Below are 19,775 nucleotides of genomic sequence, written 5' to 3' on the forward strand. Positions count from 1 at the left end.
TCGACGAAAGTTTATGCGCGACAAAAATATTGTAAAAAGTGTTGGGTTGTCATAAAATTTGTTGAATCGGCTGTATGCGGCCCAGTGATCTCATTCATCATCGTGCATCTTGAAACCTCGTTTTCCAGAATGAAACGCACTCCCTCGCGCCAACATCGCTACAACTCCTACAACAACTGCAAGCGACGTCGAATGCCGCGACCCCTGTGGGTGCGAATGCTGGTGCTAACGCCCTCTCAAGCGTGCAACATCAATTGTTGCTGCAGCAACATCTGGGACTCGGGGCTGCAACACCCGCTCAAGCAGCACCCCCGGCCGTATCAAGCCCACCGGAAATCAATCCGGCGAACCTTCAAGGTCTCGCGACACTCGCGTCACTCAATTCGGCCGGTGAGTACGGTTAGTGTCGCACGAGCAATTTTATTTTTATTTTTTTCACGTTTTTTTCCTTCACCGCATAAACACACCGGCGCACATTTTTTCTTCATTCCTACGAGAAAAAGAGCAACTACGATGGTAAAGTAGTTCTCGGCCGTTCGACAAAGTACGGTGAAGGTTCACTTTTATTGCGGTAAACGATAGTTTGGTTTCCTCATGACGATAAGCACGGTTCCGAAGCCTCTTACGAGGCAGAATTTTCAATTATACATTTACAATTTTGAGTTTTTAACACGGTACTCTATGGAAGAACTCACGATAATATTAATAGTGAAAAAATTGTACGGCCTTCGAGCTTCGGAAAAGTTTATATCGCGAATAAAATTTGTCACAGGAAATTTCATAAAATTTATTTTTCAGACTGACTCGCGTGCTTTCATTCGCCTAGGAGCTTCGCTTTTTTTTATATGAATTGACCATTCCTTTTTTCTCCGTGCCATTACACTCAATCATTAACTAGTCAAGTTGAAATATAAATTTTATCTTTTATGGTATTTTAAAAGCATTTTATTACATTATTGCAATAAAAATATTCTCAACGTTAGTGTTTGTTAATTTTATTAATAATTTAGCCTTAAAATTAATTAACACAAAGTAGTTGCAAACTTGACTAGTCATAGAACGGCCGAAGTACTTTTGATACCTCAGAAAATCCACTTTCATTTCCTAACTTTTGAATGAATTTTTCGCTATTTACGTTTTCATCGTCGTATTGCCTCGCAGTATCGTTTTTGTCCCATTCATTTGCATCTATGTACTCGAGAACTAATGTTTTCTCGAAAAAACATGATCGCAAGACTTAAATTTGAGTTGGCACGAAGTGAAAAATAATTGGATTAACGTCTCTGCTGGAAATTCTAGCGTTCCGAGTGATTCGTATTTAAAGCGATTGTTAGTACGATGCATCATGGGATTAGGGGATCTCGAATACGATTCGTTACCGAATTTCACGATTTGTATGTATAATTTCTCAGCGAACGCTGGAGTGACGCCAATGAGTATGCAGAACCTGGTTACGCTGGCAGCGATGACAGGTGGAAATGGCAACCTTCAAGTATCCCCAAACAGTAAGTAATAAAAGCTCATTGTTTGAGTCGCTGAGGTGGGAATTGGTCGGCGAATAATGCGATAATCAGTATGCGAAACTGACATTTTGTTACGGCCGCGAGATGAGAATCCCTCGAGCCGGTGTAGATTTGCAATTAGAAGAAATCTATCGCTCTATTGATTGCATGCATTCACTAACACACGGCTGCAGAACTGCTCATGCCTCGGTACACACATTTCCGTCGATCGCGTTATAAAAGTGCATCGAAACTATCCAACGGTTAGTTTGCCAAAGTCCTTCGTGCGGTACCGACGCCGCAGTTTTTCTAATCCTTTGAACATTGTAAATGATGCCAGTCACGTTCGGCATGTCGATTCGTAACGCAATTATTTTTCAATCGATCACGAATGAACGAAATGAAACAGCACTTTTACCAGCTTCTCGCGTTTTCCTGTACGTAAACCAGATTTTCCTTTCGCCTTGTCGGCGCCCTCAGAGACTGAAACTTACCTCTGACACGGTTTGAAGAAGTTTGCTTATAAATTGAGAAATTTGACGTGGCGTAACGCGGCGATTATTAAACTTCACTGTAAACTTAACCGAATATATTTGACCGCGGGAACAAGTTAAAGAAAAATATTTATTCCAGTAACGCATTGTCAAATATTCAATATTTTGCGAAATTTTCAGTTTTATCGTAGTAAATATTGCAGATTGTGAAATTTACGGTACGTATACTAAAATTAACAAAACGTTTGGTCGATTCTTCGGTGCGTCACGGTATCCTCGTTTCCGAATTTTCAAATTTAATTCTCTCCGTCTTTCGATGCTCGTCAGGATTCAACGTTCAATTGTTTTGCAATAAAATGATGATTCTTGCGGGTTTTCATGAGCGGATCACTCCGATTCCACTTCCCTAATTCCAATTCCCTAATTCGCTTGTTGCCGAGAGACGCTGACGACGATGAGCGAGTGCTCGGTGTACGGTTTTGATGATCTCCAAAGCTAAGCAGCTTTCGGCGAGGCCACTGCATGGTTCAGTAATGGATAAGGTGGAACTGACCAAGAATACGAAGCGCCTACGGGGATCGGGTTTTCCTCAATTTCCCTGAGCCACTCTGGGTCCCTTCCGATTCGCAATGAAATCGAAATGACACGAGATTTGAAAAAACCGTGGAAAACAGGGCGAATGCGGCGGGGGTCTCGTACTTCACTCAGTTTCAATCAAGCCGCACGACCGAAAGCTCAGAAACACTTGCTCCCCGCGCTCAGCAATCGATACGCTAACCGGATCATAGCTGAGCGGTCACCGAACCATGTATCGGCCTCGCCCGGGGCTGCATAACTTTGGAAATCGGCGGAGCTTTACGCCGACCGCGCACCCGCGTTCGTTATCAAAGTACAGAAACTCCCCGTCAAACCGAACGAGGAAAAAAGTTCTCGATTCCGAAGCATTGATTTTTCAATTCTACCGATTCGGCCGATAAAATTTTTCTCCGTTAATCGCCGTTTCGAAATCAGCAACGACCGTCATAAAAAACGTTTCAGTTAACTTTTCTCAACGACGCACGAACACCTTCGTAATTCATTGAAAAATATCAATTTCCAAACGAGCCTCACGCTCGTTCGAGGCAAAACCATGGGCATGCCCTATCAGTCGATCGGAGCTCGTACCTTGCCACGCAGTTATGCATTACCTCCATTTTTACGCGCTTATCCGAATAGCATGCATGGAAAAAATTAACCTATTCGCACACGCGTGTGATAATATCGCTGCTTCTCTGTATGTTTCAGCGTTAAGCGGATTGGCCAATTCGACAGCAGGTATGTCGCTATGTAAGTGTCGCATTGCCTGGTACAGTATTAACCGTTACTAAATTACTCAATAATTCATCAAGTATCCCTCCCTTGTAACACTGTGTCGAGAGCAACGACGCAAGAAATAACGGAAAAATTGAGAAAAACCCTCGTGAGATTCGAGTCGGCTCGAAAACCTCGCGATTCCAACGTAATCGCTGTTTCGTCCCCCCAGAAACTCGCTCAATTCGAAAACACCATAGTCGAATAGTTTTTCCCTACGAATCTAACGATTTATATATTTTTTCTCATCAGCTGCTCTCCTTGGAAAAACGGGAAGCACAGGTGAGACTTATAAGCAAAAGAGAAACTGCGCTCGTTAAAAGCCTCGTTGAGTAGTGACTACTTAGTGATTTTTTATCGTATATTTATCTGTTTGTTCCGTTGAGTTTGTTAATGACACTTTAGCACTAATACGTTTCGCAATATCACTCTTTTACGAGCACGACCTCGTCCTCTCTTACGATGCTGAAGTTTGCAACGTTGGAGTCCAACGAAATTGAGGAAAATAATATTTTTTATTCGCCTGTTTTTCACGAATAATTGATGTTGACTGAAGACTACGAATTGCAAATTAGACGGGTAACAGAGTTGGAGAATTGCCGCAATTGTTGGAGCGTTTTTTCACATCATTTCGTTGGACTCCAACGAGGTAAACTTCAGTGTCATCCTTTCTTCCTTCACAAAACGTGATCCTTGGTCGCGAGATCGAGCCTGAAGACGAGAGCTCCGAACAATTTTATGAGAATATTATTTTTTCGGCTCTTCGATAATCGACACCGAATTTTTTCCTCTTTTTTTCTGCCGCGTTATCTTTTCAGTTTCACTGCCGAATACCAGTCCGCAAACACGAAACTGCGACTCCAAAATGACGACGCTCCTTCGTGGAGTTTGCATTTTTTGCACAATTTTATTGTTCAACAATAAGTCAATGTTATTTTTGTTTACAACTTATCGAGCGTATTTGCACGAAGAAGTTACGGAACGACGGAGATTCTTCCAGTTTTTTAATTACCATTAACTCCACCGATATTCATCAGATCCGGTAAAAGCATTGGAGAACAGAAAAAACTCAGTCAAATTGACAAACTGCCACGTTGATAACGGAGTTGCTAAGCGCTTCCGCGCTCTCTCCCTGTCATTCCTATCGGAATTTTAATCATTTTTCAACGAATACTTTTTCTGCTTTTCCCTCGCAATCCATTAGCAACCGAGTCCAAAAATCGGAGTCACTTCATATTCAGAAATATTCGCAGTATGCGCAGTGATGGATTATTCATTACAAAAGCTTGTAAATAGGAATGAGAAATTCAATCAGGCTTGACGCGCATGCGATTTTCCCATTAACGTTAGCATTTGTTCCTTTCTATCGCCTTGAATATTTTAATATTTTTGGATATTTCGAATTCTCCTTTCTATTTCAACGTTTTAACCCCCTGATCAGTTAAAAGCATTCATTTACCAACCCTCGGCCAACCGATTAAGCACACCGCACGCAGATAATCTGGCCTGAGCTTTGATGGAAGTTGAATTCAGCAATCGTTAATATTTGAGCTAATTTATGAGCATGAAAACTTGTCTCACGAATGTCCATCGCCCTCCCAACCTCTCACGATCCATTCCAATTTTTTTCCTTTCCCCTTCAAATGACATTTCTTTCAATGAACTAGAGTGTGAAATTCCAAGCCGGAAATGTGATGGTGAAATTTTCAGTTTTCTGTACATCGAACGAATCTGGGTAGTCGCTGTTACGGATCTGGGTTTTGTCTCAATTGTGTTTGATACAAAAAGTTGGTACGAATGCTTACGCCAACTCTAATACGGTGTTCGCTTGCAACAATCCAAGCCCCGCTGCACATTCAAACGAACGACTCACTCCGAAAGTAGCCGAAAATCCAACCGAATGGATTTCGTTCGACAATTTTTTCTCATCGGTGCCTACCTCGATGGAGCTTCAAATCTTTTCCTTTTGAGCATTAATTTCCAGCTTTTCGACGCAACTTATTTCAATCGTTCGATCAATAACAACAAAATGCGAACCTCGGACGTAAATCGTGTTAGCGCAAAGTCGTTGTTGATATATAAAACCAACGAGTCGATAAGTTTATCAGTTTGAATGTTCCCGCATGAGAATTACCAACACATGGCGCTTTGTTTTATTTTTCTATTGCACTAAGTAGAATTACTTTGTCAATGTACGAGAAGGAGAGAGAAAGTAAAATTTACGAATGCGTATGACTCACGTTTTTAGTACTTGAAGCTTGTTTGCGCCTCTACTTCGTGCGAGCTGCTCGCAGATTCAACTTTTTTTATCTCTCCAACGTGTTTGAGAATTCTTTTGCAATTTATGATCATTTTTTTTTCAGGGTCCACAGGTGGTAGTTTAAGTCCGGTGACCTCTCTCGCTCTCAATTCCCTGACGGGAACACCCCTCAACGGTCTTCAGGATTCGCTGAGCAATGCTTATTCGAGCTTGCAACAATACGCTGGTAATTGAGTGCACTTAAATATCAATATTTTCGCTGCTTACTCACGTTTCATAAAACCCCATCCAACTGTCGTTCGATACCTCATACTTCCATGGCGCAATAGTCAACTGTTTTTAAATTTCAATTTGCACCCTAAAGCTCTCATTGGAAAAACAACGGTGACGGTGGAAAAGAAAGAGTTGCATAGTGAGTAAAAAATATATTCAAGATGAACGTGTAAGCAGAAAACTTGAATGGATTTAGTGCTTGAATCGTTTCGCTTCATTGCTGTTGTCGTTTTATTTATTTGTCGTGGCGACTTTTCTGCGGAATTTATTTTTCTGTCGAGCGAGTAGTCGATCGAATTTCATTTACTGGCTTCAACGACACTTTGTGTTGCGATTTTGTTTAAATATTCACGTGCAAAGTGGGCTCAGAAGCTTCCCCGTAACACGATTTCAAGGCCACATGAAAAATCGTATTTTTTCAGCATGCTCGTAGCCTTTAGAACTATTTTGTGTCCTGTTGAGTTTCGACAATCCGAAAGCCGTTGCTCTCGAAGCACCAAAAACTTGTAAACGTTGAGTCGCGATTGAAGATCCGTAATCTCTACCAAACGAAATATTTTTTTTCATTTTTCCATCCGGCAAGTTCGCAAAGAATTGTAACAACGAAGTGGAACGAAATTGGGCTAATCGGAGGCTTGCTCAGCCCGCTGAATTTCGCAGAGTCACGGCTCGCAATCATCCGCGATTAACTCAACTTTAATAATTGACCCTAATTCCGTAGAGACTTTTTCGGCACCGCGTACACCGGGGTTTTTATTGCTACCGCAAATTTCAAGCTGCACTCCCTGATGAAATGATGAATTCCGAGTTCCACAGAGAAAAAGCGATTCTCTCACTCAAGTCGCCGGTCCCGTCAGCGCCTTTATTTCTACAGATTTTTTCTTTCTATTTCATTGAATGAGAATTCCCTCAAAACTGATGAATTTTTGAACGGAACAATCGACTCGAAGGCAGCTTTACGAGATATTTGCATGCACGAATCGGTCGAACGCATATTTGAGGCGAGTCACTATCATATTATAAACTACGGAGTTCTCGCTGCATAATTTTCGATTATACGTTCATATGCGAGTTGCGGTACGACTGTTTAGCAAAGCATATCGGAGCATTCCCGTTCGCGCATACTCTCCGTTAATCGAACAATGCGACGCATTTCGTACGTTACCAGAACAATGATACCATCAATAACTGTAATTGAATCTAAGCGATGTTGCGTCGACGATATAAATTTATGATTTTCCATTGGCTTTTTGATAAGGCTTATGCCGTGGAGTAAAACGTCGACGAAATAGTGGATTGATTTGCGATGAAAAATGCTGAAACTTGGCTACTGAAATAATGCAGTGATTGAATATAAGTGAATTGATTTTTCCTGAGCAATTTGGAGGGCGCTGAATTCGATGAGAATTTTTCAGTAAAAAGCTCCGATAAAGTTCCATAGAAATATCGAATTAAAAGATAATGGAAGCACTTGAATTGATACTAATTATCGAGTTGCACTTCGTACCACTGGCACGTTCATCTCAAATCGAACGTTTCCGATGCTCGTTCGATTCATTAGAATTCAACACGATCTCGCGTTCTCCCAGTTTATTAAAATTCGCGACTCCATTTGGGCGGAACAAATGCGTGTGATCTCCATAAATCTCGTTACTAAAAAGAAAAAAAGAACAATTTTCTTCGATAAACGGAGAAAAATCATTTTTCACGTGCATCGAAAAACTAAATTTACATCCTCCGCGATATCAATTATTCCGAATCGAGCGAACGAAATGGAATAGAAAGTGCATATATAACTGAGAGCACGTTTTGCATACGCCATTCAACCAGCCGCAGCTAGAATTTTTTTCTCCTCGCCGACTCGCACGTGACAAACATAGATTTAATTGTATTGATACTCTCTAGTCCCCCGATAGGTATGAACCATAGCGATGATTGGAAAAAAAATAAAGGATAAAAACACTCGTGAAAGCACAGACTGTCTGAATAACATGAGAATGAAAATGCTCCAAAAAGTCTATTTCCGATTGAATATTCTCCAAAGTCCAACGAAAAAAAACATCAATCAGAATAAATGGTGGCTTCAATTTTGCATTGAAATAATGAACGAGTCCGAATTTGAAGAAGTTTGGAAAAATTGATGTAATACTAACGCGAGCTTGACCAAGATTAACGTCCAAAGTGCGGTGACAAAAGAGAGTGGCTGTGCAGGATCGAGTGCGCACTGTACCGTAAATTCGAGCAGTGAAAAATCGACGAGTGAATTTGAAAAGAAGTCAAATTAATGAGTATTTCTTCATAAAAGAAACCGGTACGCTTTGTCAGAATGGACTCCCCTATTTATATATGCACCGAGCATTCTGTCGTTGGCAATTAAAACTTGGTTGAGCTGTCGCTGGTTATTTTGGCAGTTGTCCAAAAATTCGTTGATCCACCACCTTCCGGTTATTTCTCTCGGGGGATTGCAAATTATGTAGACAGGTGGTGTATCCCAAATGGACGAGTGCCACTCGTCGCGAGTCGTCATTAATCACGCGGAGGCAAAAAACACTGTAAATGTCGTGGTCGATCTGGTACGCTCGATTGTTTTGTCCTGGGAGAGGAAGATCAAGACGAATGCTTAGAAATTTGACAGGGTCGATCGAGAAAAACCCTGGGGGGGAGAGGTCAATCCGAGGGGGTTTGAAAAACTCTGTGAATAAATTCTCAGCTCAGAGACAACGCGTTACAAACATTGTGTGTGAAATTTTTCAGGGTTCCCGGCATTCACGGGGGCTTCGGCAGCAGCGGCAGCAGCGGCGGCGGCCGCCGCCGCGGCTGCGCAAAATACCACTTCCGGTCCTGCTGGTAAACAAATCGAAGGACCCGAGGGTGGCAATTTATTCATCTATCATCTACCCCAAGAATTTAGCGACAACGATCTAGCTTCTACTTTCCTGCCCTTCGGTAATGTCATATCAGCCAAAGTTTTCATCGACAAACAGACCAACATGAGCAAATGCTTCGGTAAGTTGAGCCAACATCGATCCCCATATTCTTCGATAGTTACTTTTCCTACTGACAAGAAAGACCCGTCCGTAACTGCTCGCGGTGGAAAATTCCTGGTGGAAAATAGTTCGATCTCGTTTAAAATGCTAATTCGTTTATTTGTTTTTCAAGGCTTCGTGTCGTACGACAACGCACCGAGCGCTCAGGCGGCGATTCAAGCGATGAACGGTTTTCAAATAGGCACGAAGAGACTCAAAGTTCAGCTGAAGAGATCCAAAGAGGCATCGAAGCCTTACTAGCCGAGGACAACGAGCCTCGTCCGTAGGTAGGGTAGCCTCAAATAAGTAATAAAAGACAAGAAACAATGCCAACAAGTAGGTACAGAAAGAAAAAGAACAAATAGAGAGTTTGGAAGACGAAAGAAAAACTGGAGTGACGAAATGAGAATCCGGTTTGTTAGGAATTTGGCTCCATTAAGTCCCCCCGGGCTTGGTACAACTTTGACCATGTTGACACGAGAGCAGCTCAAGTGGCAAGTAAAGATACACGTTCACTTTGTTTATTCTCCCACGACTTACGCGAGGTCTAATTTTCCAACGAAGCAGCGACGTAGAAAAATATCGTTACTCTCCTTTTTAATGAAAAACAGTATTTTATACTCACTACAAGACTTTTGCTTGCTCTTCATGTGATAATTATCAATTGAATTACTAGTTTTTTTACCATTTATGTTTTCACTTGCCCTCCGATTTAAAACTCGTATAGTTACTCATACTTTTGTTCCCCTAGCACAATGGATCATGGCAAACTCTTACAAGTTCGCTTGTAACTATTTTTTTTGAATTCTCCGTTGTTACCAACATGAAAAATCTTTTGTGCACTATGATGAGAATGATTTTCAGATCCTGTGATATTACGAACGTGATCATTGTGAGATTATCTCCAAATTTAGGTTACATTCTCAAGTGGTTTTTCGAGTTCGCGCTAGTCGAGACGTTTTTTTCGTCGTTGGTGTGTTCTCATCGATCATATTTCGCACACTCGCTTCAATTTTTCAGTTCATCCATTTATTGCTATGTTATAACCTATTTCATACACGAGATATTTCAACTTCACACCTTTCGCTTTGAAACCCTTGACCCAACTACCAGTAATTAAAACCCGACTCGTTCGGCCAATAAAAATTTTCCGCACAAACATTCACAGTCGTGCAACCGGAATATAAACCGCCAAATCTCGAGATAGATGAGCATCGTGCCTCGCCTGCGTCGTTCAATTCCTTTTTATTGCTTGGCTGGAAGCCTCGACCACGACGAGAATGGATACGCGTTATGAGCTCACTATCAGTATTCTGTTTCCAGGTGTTCATTAACGAACGCGAACGAACACCGAAAGACGGAATCATTGATAGTAAACGCCGTGGAAAAGCCACACATTAGTAATTCCCGAGGCTTCTCGCTAGCCCGAGCTGCCACGGCTTGCCCCTCGTGATTAATTTTTAATTGAAACATTGAACATCAAATTTTCCCTTTACGCGATAGCGTAAAAGCAAAAACACAAAACATCGAAATGCTACAGACCCTTAAAACTGATGCGAATCTTTATTTTTTTTTCTATTAAAGATTCCTTGAAATGCATTTCGGTTCTTTGGAAAATTCCAAAATTACGATTCAATTATGATTTATATAATCGAACATTCGTTTAACTATATTTCTTCGCGAGATCCCCGATTGGAGTTGGCTTGAAATATCTCGTTTAAATGATAGATAACAAACGTACGTCGTAGTAGTATCTTTTTCTCAATTCCGTCCATCTTCTAAGAATTAATTAATTATAATATCTGTGCACATTGACGAACTGTGCATGTGACGAACTGCCGATATTTGTATACATTGTTTTCTTTTGTTAACTCTTTATCGTCAAGTTTTGTCATTTCATATTTTCCTGTTGTTTGTTTATTTATTTATTTATTTATTTATTTATTTATTTATTTATTAGTGTAAATGACAGGGCTTTCTCGTGAGTGCTCTCGAATTAATGATATTCTGCTATCGAAAATCAACGTTTAACCGTAGAACGATGTTTGTAACAGTCGCATCGTATGCTGTTGTGATACACGAATGTACATACGTTTATACGAAACACGCCATTTCGTTGTATCCGTGAAGCCGAGCGGGTTTTTCATCCTTCAAAAATGACTTTCCATAAACGATATGAAAAACACGATCGGCCGGGTAAGAATCGCGGTGAAATGGCATGAAAGACGTAAGACATACGAGGCGTTCCACGTCATTTCGAGAGCCAGTGACCCGGATCACTATTCGTTCAATTTTATTGAAAAAATGTGTTAAAAAATCCCCCGAAACAGGGTGAAACATCGTGGAACGCCTCGGCTAGAGAGTAACCATGATGCCAAAAGCTTTATTAGATAAAATTAGTGTACTAACAAAAACGCAAATGTTTATTATAATCAAGGTGAAGTTCGACAAAGTCAGAATAAGACAACGCGATTGCGATTTTCAGGGCGATTAGCCTCACGAGTTCCTCGGGTCAAACGACGGGGATGTTATCTCTAAAAATGAAATGCTTCCGAGCCTGTGGTCAGTTTCGAGGAGCGACGAATCCGGAAAACCTGATTCATTTGTACGCTCGTTATGACCTAGGAACGCGTCGAGAACCAGTACCCGAAACTTTTTAATGAATTGTCTCATAACTTATGTGTAAAAGCAAAAAAATATTAATGAGCTCGCGCAGAATAGTAGTGAAAATTGTTTTAGAAAGAATTTCAATGAAAACGTTGCTCTTGCTTTTTTTCGACTACGAAAATGAGTCACGAAATGAAAGTTGTTCATTCTTCTTCCATCATTTTGTCCCGTCTCTGTATTTGTTGCGAATATTGACCAGACTTTGATCCGTTTCGTTCACCGTTTCTGTTTGATCGGGTACTAGTTCATAATCGCCGAGCTTCCAGCAGTTTATTTTGGTGTGGTGGTGACTAACCTGTCTGTGTGTTTCGTTTGTGTGCCAGCAGGTGGCCTGTGACGTTGTGACCATGTACTCTCTCTCTCTCAACCTGGAGTCGCCGTGCCATGTCTGTCTCAGTCAATCAATCAGTCACGACAAAATTCGCTCTCAACCCAGTCTCTGTGTTGTTGTCGATGATTGTTGCGACCTCAACTATATTATCCTTGATCCTTGATCCCTGAGCCCCCAAATCCAATACGAATAATGAATTTCTCCAGCCTGCCCAGCCCGCGCTCCCTCGACCATCGAAAACAACATTTTTAATCGCCCACAAATCATCCGCGAAAATCCTGACCACGTACTTCGCTCTCAGAATCGATTTTTCGTATCATGACTTTGTACAGAAACTTGCCCCTCGAGCCAGGACAGCGTCGATTCCTCGATTTGAAAAGGAACAAAAAAATTATTAAAATCATAGCATTTTTTAACGAAATTTAGCCGAATGTACGGACCTTTCTCCTCGCAACGCTTTTTCATTTTTTACCGAATGGAGTACATGTGACTTCGCGATCCGATCTTACGGCTCGATCGAAAGACTGGCGATGGAGAAATGATATCGACGTGTTACGATAATCGTATCGAGGAATCGACCCTCCGATGGTCTCGTTAAGGAGCAACCAACAAGCGTTTATAATTAACCCAACGACGCTATGTAAAGTTTTAATTAAAGTTTACTTACGAAAAGAAAATACAAATAATTAAATGGATAAGGTGAAGACGAACATTGTGAAAAACTATAAAAACGATACTAACTCGCTCGTTGTTACCGCGAAACAGTTTTTCCGACGCCAAACAAAGATTTATGAAAAGCACAGAGAAAAATCAAGCAAGTAGATGTACGTGAGTATGCGTCCTCGTGCGAGTGTGTGTGTCCGAATAAACGTGCGAGCTTATCCGCGAGTTTCTATGCCGCGCGGAGCCTCGCCTCTCGCCGGAGATATTCTTGAAAGTAGACATTTTTTCTATCGCATAAAGTTAGTGCTAAATCAACGGGGAGACGAAATGATGAACGTGGGGGAGCTCCCGGTCAGAATAAACGAAAAGGGGTTTTGTAAGAGCGGTAATATGTAGATATACTCATAAAGATTGAGTTTAAAGTATGATTTTTCTCGCATGTTTTACCAATTTTGCCATCAGCCTTAGCATCGTTTCGTTCTTACATCCTTCGACGCGAAACACATAATTAGTCGTCTTTGATTCTGGGACTTGGAAGGCGACAAGCGATCACTCCACTGCTCTTTATTAAAGCGATATAACCGAGGATTTGATTCGCACCCCAATTTATACATAAAAATCGTACTTTCGTGAACCTCGGAAAAGCTTTTCTATGCTGAGACTTAGGATTTTTCGATGTTTTTATTGGATTTTTTCAAATTGCAAGCACTTTGAGAATCATTATCTCATGGAATCGTGAATACTTTTCGACGTATTTCATCATTCGTCAGATCATGAATTCGACCCTAAAATCGTGATGAAAAATATGTTGTGATCGTTCGACTCCAGCCGTTTGTTTGATCGATACATTAGTTATTGCTCGTTAAGCAAATTTCGTTGAATCATCAATATTTTCATTGATTATTGATACTCCTTCGAATAAAGAGTATCCCGGTGCAATTATTGTCCCATTGAAACGTGAATATTCTGTCAAATGCTTCGCATTTTGCGGGACGATCATACGCCGTGGCGAACGAAAAGCGATTTCAAATAAATGGCCGAGCCGATGAGCAATCGAGTTTTCGAAGTGACTGAAACGATCATTCACATTTATTTCGAAGGATTTGTTCGCTTGATGAATAAATTTCAAAGAATCCGTGAAAACGAATCCAAGTGTGAGGATGAGCTAGTGAACAAAAAAAATTGGCTCGTTTTCGCGAGAATAGCAAAACGCGCGATTGTCGAAAAATGGCACGAAAAAAATCAGAATGCTGAAGAAGTACGTTCCTCCTCTCGATCGATCCCGTTTCCAACCTTCCCCGTGAAAAAAGCTTCTCCGAAAGGTCGTCAAAACGAACGTATCGCTTCTCAAATACGCTAAATTCCCGCCGACCACCAAAATCAGTTCTCGAGAGGAAAAAGAAAAAGCGCCAATAAACAAAATTATGGAAAGTCATCGTCGTCGATCATCCGCGTGGGGACAAAAGTCTTCGAAACCCACACGTGAAACGAATAGTATCGAGGTGCGCGATGGATGCAACAAGAGCGAGAGAAGCGAGGGACCATTGCAAACAAACTAGCAATGCTCGCAACTTCGCATCCCAGAGCTGGAACGTAATGGAAAGCAAAAAGAGAATAACTTGAAAGAAGATAAAACAAGAGACGAGGAAATAAAACAAAAAAGAAAAACGAAGCATTAGCAGCCAGGCTCGTGTGACCGGCAAGCCCCCGACCCCCACGCTTTATCATTTGCTCGTGGCAATTTCGTTGTTACGTATTTTTATTTAATTTACATTTGTTTGTTCTATTCGACACACCGTGAGAGTGTGTGCCGCAATGTGTCACGCGCACTGGCAACGCGACCGAGCCAAGATTTCATCAAGCTTCGGGCCACGAAGCACAGTGAAGAAATAATTGTAGAAAGAACGAAAGAAAGCTGCGCTACCAGAATCGTTGCTTTAACCAGTCAAAATTCACTGATCAAAGTGCTCTCGAGTTGAAAAAGTCAAGCTCCGGTCTCGGTCCTCGCGTCGATACAAACTCCCTTTACGTTTTTCAGTCTATGTAAACGTGTATGCATATATACGTGTATCTACATATATGTGTATGTATGTATCGGAAGGCTGGGAGGAGGGACAGAGTCACGAAAGCTCAGAGAAGCTCTCACGTAGTTCTAAAACATTACGAAACGATAAATGGAGAAATAAAAGATAAAAACTGGAAAAAACGAAGGGAGACAGATTAGAAAAGCTTCTCTCCAAATACGTCGAATTTTCTACTTGCAGTCCGTCACGAGAAGCAGACTGTAATGTTATCTCAGAGTGAATAAAGAAGAAAGAAAGCAGCTCCAAGGCAGAGTTAACCAAAGACGTGTCTTATATATTATTAACAGATATGTACTTACCAATGCAAAGCTACAATGACTAATAACGTCGGGTTAAGACGACTTTCATTTTTGTTTTTGTTTCCTTCTTTTTTTTTTTTTTTTTTTTACTTTATTTTTGGATTAACCACACGCGTGTACGAACATTCGTGTACACGCGAACATCGAAAAGAACGATTTTATCAGAAGAAATAATGCAGAAAAAAGAAACACCTCAATCATACATAACGCCCACACGCACACACATTTACACAAATACATTAGTTAAGTGTTAATACACTTGTAAAACGCGCGCATGAAAGCAACAAAATATGGAGCCTAGTCATAACTATTCGTTAACGGTGTGTATGTGTGCGTGTTCTACATCACTGTGTTCTATACCATCGTCATTCGTCATTCATATTGTCTTTGTATATGCACCGGTCATAAAACGTCGAGTTGAGAAAAAAAAGGCGGCGGAATGAGAGAAAAAAAGGAATGATAAGGGATTATTATTATGACCATCGAAATATAACTATACTTGTTCTGTGTAGATTAGGCAAAACGATAGTTTTCATTGTCGCCTATTATTACTGTTATATTATTATTATTATTATTATTATTATTATTATTATTATTATTATTATTATTATTATTATTATTATTATTATTATTATTATTATTATTATTACTCGTTATATGATTATTATGATTTACGATCAATGGTACTATTATCATGAATGATCGATAGTTTATTATTAAGCGAATGCGATTCATTGATCATTATAATAATCAATCATTTAGCCACGAGCTACCATTCGCCTCATGTTCTTGAACGACAAAAATAACAATGATCGCGTTGCGCTGTTCATTCGTATTGGTGTATGCGTTTTTGATGATGAAAGAAGAGAGAGTACAACGCGACGAGGGTTGCAAAAGCTCATTATTCAACGAAATATTTCTTTTCGTATGATTACTTTTAGGCCTCATCATTTTCTTTATTGCGATTATTACTGTTTGCCCTTAAATCTACGATTTAATCGTCCTTCTCCACACTCTAGACGCAAGCTCCGAATACACTTTTTTACTGCGTTGCGCAACGATCAGACGCAATCTTCGAACCTTCAAGACTGTACGAAAAACTGAGGATGAAAATATTCACAATTATTGTTTCACTCTTTTCTTTTTGTTTCATTATTCCCTTCGTAAAGAGTTTTTCGAGTGTACTTAAGAAAAAAAGGCTGTTTTAGAGCTTGCTTGTATTGATTGGGCGTGAAGAGTTGGCAGCTTTTCGTCAATATCCAATAACTTTTATCAATATGAACCAAGCCTCCTTTGCTAAGTGTTCGTTACTTTATCTTTTTAGTTTTTATTTCTTTTTTCTCTCTCCTTTTTATCACTTAGTGTATAAATGAAGTATCGAATTTCAAGATACGACGAGGCTGAGCATTATTCTATGTGGGAATCGAGACAAAAGTTACGAGCCAAAGTGCAACTTTTCTTCTTAATCGAAAATATAAAAGGGTCCCAAAAATTAATGATAATATTTAACGCGGATTTAAAATAGAGAGACACCGAAAATAAGCAGAAAATGTTGACGAGCCTCGTTACTCGCGTCGCCAGACACGCATTATTAGATTAAAAATTATCAAATTTATATCATTATATTCAGCAGCTAAGGCACCTTAACTTTGTTTAGTTCGTGATTATTATTGTTATTATTATAATTATCACTATCATTGTCAACGCAAGGCATTGTCCCCTGAAAACAAAACTGTGAAAAACGTTGTTTGGTTTTTTTTTTCTTCTTTTTCGTCCAATAGTTATAACGACGACGATCTTCGTAGTGAAATAATAATAACAAATTGTTATTATCATTATTATAATTATCGTTATAACCATAATTACCATATCTATGTATACAGTTTTGTTTCCTCTGAACACCGCTTATTCTCGATAGTTTGTATCTTTTTGTTGATTCCCGCTGCACCCCCCCCCCCCTCCCCCCCGCCGCTTATACGATAAATCGAGTTATTACTTTTTTTTTGTTCCAAAGTTTCGCCAATGTCGATGTTGTTTGTTTTTTTTTTTCTTTCTTTCTTTCTTTTTCGTTATTACATATAATGACCGGGGGAAACGCTGGATTCGTGCCATTTTGTTATGAACGAGAGGGAATGACGTTGATGAATAATTTTGAAAAATGAGGAAAACTCGGTTATGGGAATAAAGTCGGTATACGACTCGATGCCAGTTTTGTAGTTTAAGCGAAAAACCAAAGTACATTAAAATGTTTTATTTCGAGTCACGAGCCACGAGTCACTCGTTCTGTGATCTCCAGCGGAGACGTTTTTTTGGCCTCGTGTCTCTGCAGCCGTGAAAAGCTCGCGCTGGGTTTTCAGCCTTTTTCATCGATTCATTCCGTTCCCTCTCGCGTCTCGCCACAACACACACGGAATGAAAGTCCAAAATTATGAAATTATGTAATCGTAGAATTAGCGGTCGTTGTACACGAGTACACGTAATCGTCGAACATAGAGGATTATTTTTCTTCTCTTAAAACAGGGCTATGTATTGTTACGAAAAGTGCTTTTCACCCAACGACTGTCTGTGTGCACGTGCGAATATGGGACTGCGATGGGAAAACCCCCAATCAGCCACCTCATTTCTCAACCGAAATTTTTAAAGGGATGAACTTTCAATGGACGGTACAAATTCAGCCTTTCGTATGCTCACCGAGATCCATATGAACCGTCGTGAAACAACGAGAAACGAGGTGCCTCGATGGGACTTCCATCGACTCCCGAGTATCTACGAATCCATAAATGCTAGCGTTTTTTTCGTAATTTTCCAATCATATTCAAGCAATGTTGAATAAAATAGTATTTTATATGACTGTTGGAACACCGATGGAAAAAAAGTATCGCGAGATAAACCGATAACGAAATTTCCATTTATAACGACGATTTTATTTGCTTTTTTGTATCGATCTTTGATGTCGCGTTATTTCGTGAGAAATATTTCCACCGAAAATATAACTTTGACGCCTTCTCTCGACCAGCTTCGAAGAGGATTCATTGAATTTGAAAAGTTTTTATAAAAGCACAAAAAACCAACTTGGACGAATTTCTTACACGGTCTCATAGTCTCTTGTTCCCCACTTTTAAATCCTCGTTCATTGAAATACTATTTGATCCAACAGCGACTCGTCACTATTAAAATTACGAGAAAAAATCAATTTTGTAAACATTTATACGAAAATTTCTAGCATCGTGAGCATGAGACATTTCGTTTGTACGAAACGTATATGTAAATGTGTATTTTCAGGAGCAAAGCTCGTGCTGCACAACAAAACGTATTGTGAAAGTAACAATATACATATATTTATTTTGTTGGTTTAATTTATTTTTGTTCGTTCGTTTTATTTCAACATGCTTTATTATCCCCTTCCCACTTACCTCTCAAGCCCTGTAATGCTTATTAAAATTTTATCTCTTTCTCTCTCTCTTTTTCCCCTCATTGAAAAACTCCAGTGTAAGCTATTTTGTTTGCATACGATCGTTTCATATTCACCTCGAACACGTGTCTTTCTCGATACGCCGTTTTTTTTTTTTTTTTTTTTTTTAATTTTACGAACCACGCAGCAGTTTTTTCACCTGTTCGTGGATTCAGCTACAGTGAGAATGATTTTACCGATAAAATCGTCGTTATCGCAATGCAATTGTGTTCGAGAGGGACACGCAGAAGAAATCTTGCAGTGATTATTTTGAAAATATCAGTAGGCCCCCCTCCCATTCGAGGCTCGACTCTGATACTTGCGGTGGTTTGATTTTCCCGCGATTAGTCTATCGCTTCATTCGTCAGCGTTATATTCCGTCTCGATGGCGGGATTCTCATCGGGACAAATGCATTTGATGATTGTCAGTTTGGTTAGTCGCCAGGACACGGGACGATTTTTCGAGCAATTCGTTTTATTAAAACGGGGGAATTTTAAGTGATAACGCAAAATTCAGTGTCGCAAAATGTTTGTGTGAATGCGAATGCGTGCTAATTTTGTGAAGAAGAAGAAGAAAAAAATAAAAAATAAAAAATAAACATACGAAAAAATTGCGGATATTGAAGAGAAATTCAAATTGATCAATACGAAAAAACACAGGACAAAAAAGAGGGTATAAATATATCGATAGAACAGAATTTAATATGGCGTGACATCCTGCGACGATGAGAGGTTTTCTTGAACGTCTCTCGCGACGTCAGAGTTTTCAAAAGTATCATTTTCGAGAAACTAAATATTTCTACCGATCCCCCTCGCATTGATGGATAAGCCGATCGTCGATGAGTGCACGTGGCCCGCATATTTTTCAATTTTTTTTTCTCTTCGAGCATCGTACAGAAAATCGTGCGCATTGCGCGACTCACGTATTTTCAGTATTCACAATCTGGCGTATATAAATAAATATATATATATATATATATATATATACAAATATATATATCTAGGTTTACGATAAAAAGAAAGATAAACAAAATATTGTAACATTTAAATAGTATTAACGTAATGTCTATCGCAACTAAGAGTCACGATGTCTAAATAGTTACGATTTAGATTTTTTATATTTGCGTGCGAGGATGTAGACGTGTGATACACACATATATGTATATCTATATATATTTATACATATTTGTGTATGTATACATATATGTATGTATATATGAATATTTAATGAGAATAACAAAAAACACAAAAAAAAAGGGAGAAAAAACAAATAAGATGAAGATGCTAAAAAAAGAAAGGTCGGAGCGTGTGTTAACGCACTGCGCTGTAGTTAGATGGGCAAGTTAATAAAAACGTATTTTGGAAATAAACATGG

At 39.7% G+C, this 19,775-nt stretch overlaps 1 protein-coding gene across 14 annotated transcripts in view; it reads left to right on the forward strand.

Annotated features, from left to right (window-relative positions):
* The window catches only part of LOC122412491 (CUGBP Elav-like family member 1-A), a 262,155-nt gene extending 242,385 nt beyond the window's left edge, over window positions 1-19,770 (forward strand). For 3 of the 14 annotated variants that reach the window (XM_043422029.1, XM_043422031.1, XM_043422030.1), the window contains 7 exons: window positions 129-399; window positions 1,413-1,505; window positions 3,281-3,322; window positions 3,599-3,628; window positions 5,710-5,832; window positions 8,634-8,885; window positions 9,039-19,770. In XM_043422029.1, the coding sequence (XP_043277964.1) occupies window positions 129-399; window positions 1,413-1,505; window positions 3,281-3,322; window positions 3,599-3,628; window positions 5,710-5,832; window positions 8,634-8,885; window positions 9,039-9,166 (939 nt within the window). In that variant the 3' untranslated portion in view covers window positions 9,167-19,770. Of the gene's footprint in view, window positions 1-128; window positions 400-1,412; window positions 1,506-3,280; window positions 3,323-3,598; window positions 3,629-5,709; window positions 5,833-5,970; window positions 6,225-8,633; window positions 8,886-9,038 lie in introns of those variants that run through there. The other 11 variants (XM_043422033.1, XM_043422032.1, XM_043422034.1 and 8 more) reach the window with 11 other exon arrangements.
* The last annotated feature ends 5 nt before the right edge of the window (window positions 19,771-19,775 follow it).

Source organism: Venturia canescens, chromosome 6 (assembly GCF_019457755.1).
Source record: "Venturia canescens isolate UGA chromosome 6, ASM1945775v1, whole genome shotgun sequence".
Lineage (NCBI taxonomy): Eukaryota > Metazoa > Arthropoda > Insecta > Hymenoptera > Ichneumonidae > Venturia > Venturia canescens.